At 49.2% G+C, this 8,648-nt stretch overlaps 1 protein-coding gene across 3 annotated transcripts in view; it reads right to left on the bottom strand.

Annotated features, from left to right (window-relative positions):
- The window catches only part of LOC113580875 (synaptotagmin XVII), a 19,983-nt gene extending 15,074 nt beyond the window's left edge, over window positions 1-4,909 (bottom strand). For 2 of the 3 annotated variants that reach the window (XM_081711540.1, XM_081711541.1), the window contains exon 1: window positions 2,229-4,909. In XM_081711540.1, the coding sequence (XP_081567666.1) occupies window positions 2,229-3,696 (1,468 nt within the window). In that variant the 5' untranslated portion in view covers window positions 3,697-4,909. The remainder of the gene's footprint in view (window positions 1-2,228) is intronic. The other variant, XM_027015700.3, reaches the window with a different exon arrangement.
- Window positions 4,910-8,648: the final 3,739 nt, after the last annotated feature.

Genomic DNA, 8,648 nt, shown 5'->3' with positions numbered 1-8,648 from the left:
TGTGTGTGTGTGTCTGGTGGCCGACATCAACTGTGGAAATGCCTTAACGCGTTTGAAAACTACACACAAGGATGTGATATAAACTACTGACTACTGATCAAGGTTAGATTAGCAACATAAACGGCTTTAATGGAAACACTTTAGCTTTAAAGTACTTAATAATGTTCCAGAGTCAATATACCTCGAGGCCAAGTACAGGCCTTGGCATTCACTCTTCACTAATTTAACATTAGCAGGACAGATTAAGGGCGTCTCTTGTTTGTATGTGCAGGATTTGTGACTCATCCCACACCTAACTGGCAACCCAATGGCAAATACCTCAGACTGGCCTGAAGGCAACCTGAACTGTTCTACACTAAAACTGAAGCAGCGAAAGGGATCAAATAAGAACATAAAAGCAGAAGCTGAACACGACAGAGGAGGAAGCATGCACTGGAAGCTCTTCTTCCACTTCCTGCTCTGTGCTTTGCTTACCGTGCCGTGGACATCTTAGGGTCCACAGCACAGGGTTCAAGCTGTATAGCCAACAGCTTAATTCCAGGAACTGAGCAACCCTTCAGGTTTTGTGCTCTGTCCCCAGCCTTTTTTGCCCATCCAGGAGACAGCGAAGAAACACTATTATCATCTACAATATTACAGGTTTATTTAGGTCATGTATAAATATACGTGCCACACGCTAAATTAAGAAGGTATACAGACTGCCACTTTTTACACAAGTTTACACACAGTGACTCTACTTTACACTTTACACAATAAATTTACATTCTCACACACAAAACATACATTCGTTCCCAGGCATCTAAGAAAGACGTGGCTGCGACGTTCATTTTATGTCGCGTGTTATGTCGCGTACACTTTTGCTGCTTTGCCCAACCGTATTGTGCTTGTTTACTCATTTTTCCTTTCCTATTAAGTACCAAGCGCATCAGTCATCTGAAGTGAGCACTGCCGGCTCTAGCGACACGTTTTCCTCGCCAAGCTTGTGCGGGCCCACGGCCACCTGACCCGCCCCCGCCGTACGCCAGACGCAGCCTGGAACGGGAGAGGCTCCCTGAGCAGGCGCCACCACCTGCTCGCTCTGCGGCAGGCTGTAGCGATGGAGCGCGCTAGCATTCTGACTGACCCTGGCATGACCCTGTCTCCTTGGCAACAGAATGTGGAGGTGCATCTCTGGGGATTATGAGAAGAGGTATGTGTGTGTGTGTGTGTGTGTGTGTGTGTGTGTGTGTGTGTCTGTGCATGCGCGCGCACGCCCATGTGTGCATTTACACATGCAACAGGCAGGGCTTTGCTTTGTTTCATATTTTTAAAAGCAGCACACCAGTATTACATGCCAAAATTTTATTGCCAGCAAAACTTTTGCAAAAGTGAGCTTTGTTTTATAAAGCAGAAATGTGAAGGCCTGCTAGCGAATCCCTAAGATGTTTACACCAAAAGATGTGCCTTCCTCTCCTGTACAATATCAGTCTGGTCCTCCTACCATTTTAAAATGCTGTAGGAAGATGGAAAAAGGCTTTTTTTTCCCTGCCGTCTGACCCGCTGTGACTGTTTTCACCCACAGACAACACGCACCAGGAACTGTGGCAACACCGTGACTCTGAGTCAACACAGAACTAGCAGCTCGACCACAGTAACAGTGGTGGGCAGCTTCCAGACTGCATGTTCAAATTCATATTCTCCACAGCTGAAAAACAGACCAGTGAGAAGAACGAGCCTGATGTGATGTGCACGACCTGGCCGTGACGACGGGCCCGCAGTGCTCGGTGTTACAAAGGCACTAGTGCCATCAAGAAAGAGGAAACTGGGGAAAAATAAGGCGGCAAACTGGAGTCGGAACTCCCCAATCAACACCGTGATACAGTACATAAAAAATTATTTGTACCAATTAAATATACAGTACTACTAATTACCTACATGAATGTCACGAGTAAAATAATCTTCAGGATGTACTTTCTGTACTTCATTTGTTTAGAATTTTCAGACTCTTTAAAAAAAAAAAATACCCTAATTTTTTTCTCTTTAGAATAACGTATACACCTGTCACATCTTATGAATTAAAAAAAAACAAAAAAAAACAAAGGTGATCATTTCAAACCAAAACCCAAAAGATGCCACAATATGCCAGATAACGTCTGTTAGAAAAGTGTTTTCCCCTGAGATTGGCCAATATAAGGTCTGAAGGCTTCAGTGAAACCTGCAGATGTTCTACTTGGCGTCGACGTGCTTACAGTGGCGCCCGTGGCCCAGTGCGCTCCTCTGAGGCCGCCCGAGGCGGATGAGGCGTGGGAGGTGCGCCCAGGAGTAGGCCAGCCGGGCGGAGACCAGGTCCAGGGAGGCGGGGCTGAACTCCACCCACAGGTTAGACGGCATGGGCTCCTCAGCGAGCTTTGGCATGGGTAAGGCGAGTGAGTCGGGCAGAAGGCCACTGTCCCCGCCGAGCAGGAGGTGCAGCAGAGCCCTGTTCTGAAGACTCTCTCTCAGACAGCGCAGCAGGTCCTCCAGTCGGCCCACCAGGTGGCGCTCTTCCCAGACCTCGGGGGGGGTGCTGAGGAGCAGGCGCAGCCAGGCCGTCTTCAGGCTGTAGGAGGAGAGCACCCCCCTCCACTCGGCGCCCGCCTGCTGGTCCAACGCTTGGCCTCCAAGGTCCCGCACCTCCTTGAGCAACTGAAGGCACTTCAGGTGGCAGGAGCTGGGAGGCAGCCTCCCTTTCAGCCATCCCAGCAGCCTCTGCTCCTGCCTGGGGAAGTAGGCGGTCCACAGGTCCTCCCCTTTCCGAGCCCCGGAGGCCGGCACCAGGTAGGCGCTGTCTCCGAGCGGCAGCGCCGGGATGAGACGCACGCCCATGGAGATGTGGCAGCAGACGTAGTCGGAGCGGGGCGCGAGGCGGAGGTGGACGCGCTGGCCCTCCCCGAGGGAGAGGCTGAGGGAGCAGCGCTCCTCAAAAGGGAAGCGCACGGTGGCCAGGCAACGCTGCGAAGCGGCGTAGAACCAGCGCAAGACAGAGTCCGGGCTCAGCCTGCACGAGTCCGCCACGCCGTGCGAGCGCAGGAAGCCCTCCGCAAACCCCCTGTGCCGCCGCGTCCACTCGGTCCGCCGGGGCGTATCCAGCGTGACCAGCGGCGCCCCCCCCCGGCCTGCGGCGGGACTGCGGGGCTCCAGCTTGAGCCCGCGAGGCAGGCGCAGTGGCACCAGGATGTCGAAGCAGTCGGGCGAGCCCACCTTGTGCTCCTCGTACGAGCTGCCGATCTGGACGAAGTCCCCGCGGAAGGCCAGCGAGGACTCGGGCGGAACGTCCGCCCGGCCCACCCTCACCAACTCGCCCACCAGCTTGGCCACATGGGCTTTGCTGTGACCCAGCACGTGCGGGGAGAGACGCACGTGCTTCTCGAAGTGCTCCTCCAGCATCTCCCGCTTAGGAGGCGCCGCCCTGCCAACGCCCGACTCCGCCGTCCTCCGGGGGCGCTGTCCCGCCCGGCCGCCCTGGACCGAGCAGCACTTGACTATGATGTAGCAGAAAGCGAGAGCCAGCAAAGACTTGACCAGCAGGACGGCGCCAGGCCCCGCGTCGGGACAGCCGTCGTCCCGCTGCTCGGAGCCTCGCAGGACAAAGTGGAACAGGAGTAGCAGCGCGCTGGCGAGGCAGGCGGCCAGGGGCCAGAAGACCCTGAGGTTCAGCGTGTACACGCTCATTGTCATCTTCCGGGCCGGGTACCAGGGGTGGGCAAGGCCATGCTGAGGTGAGGTGAGCTGAGCCAGCCTCCAGCTGCTCCCTCCCTCGCTCACCAGCTGCGTCCCGCCCCCGGCTCCGCTCAGCGCAGGACGGGACACGTGGGAGTCGGTCGTCCAAAGATGCCGCGCGTACAGACGGACGGGTGAGAGCTGATGAGAGGATGTTTGAAAATCCTCCCTCTTCTATGGCAAGCCCCGTGCAAAAGGCGAGAGGACCAAGCGCGGTGTGTCTGAGCTCAGAGGAAATGCCAAACTCTTGAGAGAGGAATTTCTGTTTAAGCAAGAAAAAAAAACAGTTCTGCTCGGAGCCGCACTCCGTCCCTCCCCCTTCGAGCCGCCTCTTAAAGTGACACACAGAGTGAAAACTCACTTCCTAACTTTTACTTCTAGTGATCAGTGGACTTTTCTTTCAATTTTTTTCAATTTTTGTTTAAAGATAAAAAGACAATGACAATCTCTTTCTGTTCTTTATTTTAGCACAAGAGTAACAGAGATGACGCTGACTGGACACTGGACTGGTCCATTAAAGAGTTAAGACTTAAAAATAGTATGTGGTTAGTAAGGCAAGGAAGGGTATTACTGTTTTTACTCAACACACTGTAAAGTACTGAGAAATAATTAGAAGACATGACGTCAGCGAGGCAGTGGCCCAAGTAAACTAAACAAAAACTCATTCAGCACTGAGAACCCCCTACACACACCCACACACCCACACACACACACACACATGCAGGCAGTCTCAACATATGCCCTACAGTATGTTCCCAGCTCCTGTACTCAACTCATCTGATAGCAGTACTCGAGTTCAGCTTGAGTCCTGTTTGACCCCACGAACCTGAATAAGAACTGACTGCTACAGCTAGACTGACCTCTGAGGTCTTTACATGGAGATGTCAGATTTTCACATTACCATGGCGCATGCTGTGGCCGGTGAAGAGGTCTGCTTGTTCGTCAGACACTGATGTCACAGAGCGCTATGTACACAACGTGATATTCTTCACTGAGGGCTTTGGGATGGTCATTCTGAATTCCTCGCTCAGTACTCTCATTGTCTTCATATGAAATTAAGCAAAGTACTACTATGGCTCCTCCTACACTTACAACTGGCTCGTCAGTGCGGCAAAGCAGCCAATCGGAGAACAGCAGCCAGCTTGGGCAGGCGCACCGAGCTCGGCCGCGTTTCCAAACAAGCCCTGGCCACATCACACGCAGACACCTGGGGAGAAAGATCACAGATGTTCACAGCACAAAGGCACATGGAGGGGAAGGGGGGCGCCCCCGGACCCCGTGGGTGTCACATTCAAGACGCTCTGCAGAGCTGCAGTCTGCTACCAGCACGAGAATACCGGAGAGACGTGGATCAGCGGCCAGGCAGCTGCAGCAGGAAGGAAGTGCTTATTCTAAGGGAGCCTGAAAAGGGCACACGCAGATCTCGTTACGCCCATGCCTCTGCAGACCTCGTATCAGGTCCTTATCAAACTCTTTCAGCTATTCTGATCTCGGCGGCCAGTTCTAAAAATACCCGGGGTGTTGTAAAAGCGTTCTACGGTGCGGCTACCAAATACATGCCACTAAAGAGAACAGTCACAAAAATGGTTTCCATAGCACCTGATATACTACTGGACTCTAAGGGATCGTGTGGTAAACATGTTGCTCACAACAACAACAAAAAAAAAAACAGCAACAATAAAAACCAGACCAGTAGATAGAGTCTCATGATCACATGATCCATCAGTGCTGTAGCCACAGTAGCAGTCATGTGCAGAAGCAACAAATGTAAGACCTTCATCTAGAAATGGACAACTAGGCAACTTCATTAGTCTAGGAATCGACAACTAGCCACACAAATGGAATTAACAACCTGACAAATGAACCTAGATATCTGGACACTTAAATCTAAGTCGTCAGCTTGACAAGTAACGTGAATTACTGTAAATGGTTGGTCAACTACCTAATAAATACTAAAACCTCTGAAATCTGTAAATTATTTTTTATTTAATAAACTGACTGCTGTGATTCGTGTCTATAATCCACAGCGTTTGTAAAGCAGGACTGTGCAGCTCAGGTCCCGGACGGATGGACTCGGCACTGTAGAGGTCTAAGACCCTCACTTTTAATCATGGAACAAGTGACTGGCTTATGAGCTGCACCAGATGTGCTAAATCGGAAGGAACGCTCAACTCCATGGTCCTGTGGTGGGGCCTAAATCTGGCAGTTTCCTTAAACCTGTGTGACTTGTGTCATTTCTGTAAACACGAGTCAGCCCCCTGTGGAATCTGGATAGGGGGAAGAGTTTATCAAATACAGGCAGGCCGACTCCCACCCCCGCGCCAAGCAGAGCAGTTACTAATGCCTTTCAAATGACTCAATGGCCATGAAGCAGGCCAGGAGAAGCTTCCTGCCCTCATTTCCATGGTCAAATTACGCTGGAGGTCCAGGCATCCCTGGCAAACACCACACAGATGGACTTGTCAGGTTTACTGATACACTGAAGACTACAGATACTCTAAAGACTATAGATAAACTAAAGACCACAGATAAACTAAAGACTACAGATACACTGAAGCAAAATCACCAGTGTTTAATAAAGATCTGCAGGGTTCATTTAAGTTCAGCTGAAGAAAATAACACTTTAAGATTTTAATAACACTTCATTTCAACACACACATTAGTTTGCAGAACTGCACGCAATCCTGCCACTCTACGTGCTTTCTTTCATGTAGGGCGTACAGTGATCTGGGATCAGATAAATAGTATGTAACCGTTAGTTACACTGGGATTGCATCAGTCAGACTCTCACTCAGAGTGTACACCAGCTCCGCCCCCTTTTATAAACCGCCAAATCCAGCTGACCCGAAGCCAGTGTGGCTACTGGAGCCGTCAGGGCATCAGGGACAGGGGCTCAGCGTGCAGCCTGCCCTCTCTTATAACCAGTCTTGTTCGGCCCTTTTCAGCCAACAACTGGTGCATCGGTCCCTTGCACTCCACGCATACTATAAATAAATATACTTGCAATGGTGTGACGGACCACGTGATGCTAAGGTTACAGCCAGTTTTTAGTGTGGATGTGTGCAGGATGGGTGCCTGGAGCGTCCGGGCTGACCCGGGGGCGGGCCGAGGACACACATGCCGGCCTGGGGTCTCTGAGGACCACACGCTGGCTGCGTGCCCCAGCTCCGGAACTGGCACTCCTGTTAGGTCATGGGAACCTAGAGGGGACGGGGAGTCATCTCCCCCGGACAGCCCAGCCAGATGCTCCCCAGCGTTTGGTCTCAGACACAACCACACGCGCGGGCTCGTATCGTATGGAAACGTGTTAGACACGGCAGGCATTATTGCTTGAGAAACAAAACATCAAAAGGCACCAGATTACTGGTTTGTGAAGAAGCACTTTTTCTACTTTTTCATACTGAACAGACTGAAATATAATATATGAGAGAGAGAGAGAGAGAGAGAGAGAGAGAGAGAGAGAGGGAGGGAGGGAGGGAGAGTGGGTGTGAAAGAGTTATTCATTATAATACACCAAAAAGATTTTGTACTGGATGAACTGGCACAGGTTTACCTACAAACAGGCCTTGCTTCTAATTCTATGGTCTCAAACCTACAGTAAACCTTTGCCTTTGGTTTACATTATAGCTGCTGTTGCCAGTCCTTCTTGAAAACTACTCTTTTTCGAGCTCTTTTTAGATTTTCCTTTCTTTACAAGTATAGCTGTTCTAGAACAATAGAGGTTTTCATTGCAAACAAAGCAATTCAGAGTGCGACAGAGTCACTGAGCCAGCTGGGTTTGCCGATCACACTTCTGTCTGTAAATTTGAGGAAGACGCCGTGTGCCCAACACAGTTTAGGAAACTGAGCCAAACAGTCACTGTATTGCTTACATCCCTCACTGGGCTCTGAAATTCCCTTTCAACTACTAAACTGTGGTGTTTCACCAGCACATAACTGTACTGCAGGCTCCAGTAGATATGCTGTATTTAAGTGCAGATGTGGCGGCAGTTCTTAAGATGGGTTATGAAAAGGGTGTTCTCATACTGCCCTCTAGTGTTGTAAAATAGAACAACAGCTCCACTTCTTGTTATTCACTTCTGAACTGAGTTAAGGTTCCTATACGCCATGAACACTGCAAATGCACTGCAAAGAAAGGTTCGCCCTGTCTCTTATTGACTACAAACAATGTACAAAAAAAAAATAATTATCGTTGGTCTAAAAAAAAGAAAAGTCTCTAACTGCAGACATTAGAGGTTATTCATCATATTAAGAGAGGATTCATCATATTTGTAACAATGAACAGCAACAATAAAACTTCTAAAGCAGATTCTAAAAGCAGTAATACATGAACAGTAGTACATGAACAGTAGGACTAACTGTATTTTATTTTTATTAGATCAAGCCAGCAGTTAGAATTAATCGAGCCCTTGCAAAGCAAACCATACATCAGCCATTTCTCCTTTTTTAGTTTTTGACTTTGTACAGCTTTTACAATAAAATTATATAAAAATGCTACATATGCTTTATTTTGACTTTAAAAAATGCAGAAGAACAGTAATTGGTTATGTATGGTTTCTTACTGAAGGGCTCAGCTGGCATTTACTTTTAGAACCTGAACTTGTCTGCATCGGGTCCCCATCTATCACCATGGAAACCATGTTTTTCTTGCTAAATTGTGCTTAAATATAGCAAAAGTGCATAAATTAAATATCCTTAAATGAAAGTAGTGGAGAGGGGTGTCTCTTATTCTGTCCCTCCCTCTCTGTCTCGCTACATAAGTAAAAGACAAAAACAGTTCCCTTATTAAAGAGGAAGTCTTTAGCATTTTTAGCAAAAAAGGGCCACTCAACAAAACGCTTGCCTCTCAATGCAGCCCATTCAAAACAATTTTGGAAAGTTAGCAAGTCGCTGTTACCTACATTGTAATT

Source organism: Electrophorus electricus, chromosome 3 (assembly GCF_041902795.1).
Source record: "Electrophorus electricus isolate QZ-2024a chromosome 3, ASM4190279v1, whole genome shotgun sequence".
Classification (NCBI taxonomy): Eukaryota; Metazoa; Chordata; class Actinopteri; order Gymnotiformes; family Gymnotidae; genus Electrophorus; species Electrophorus electricus.
Note: the sequence above shows the minus strand (reverse complement) of the source record. Positions and strands in the feature narration are given on the sequence as shown.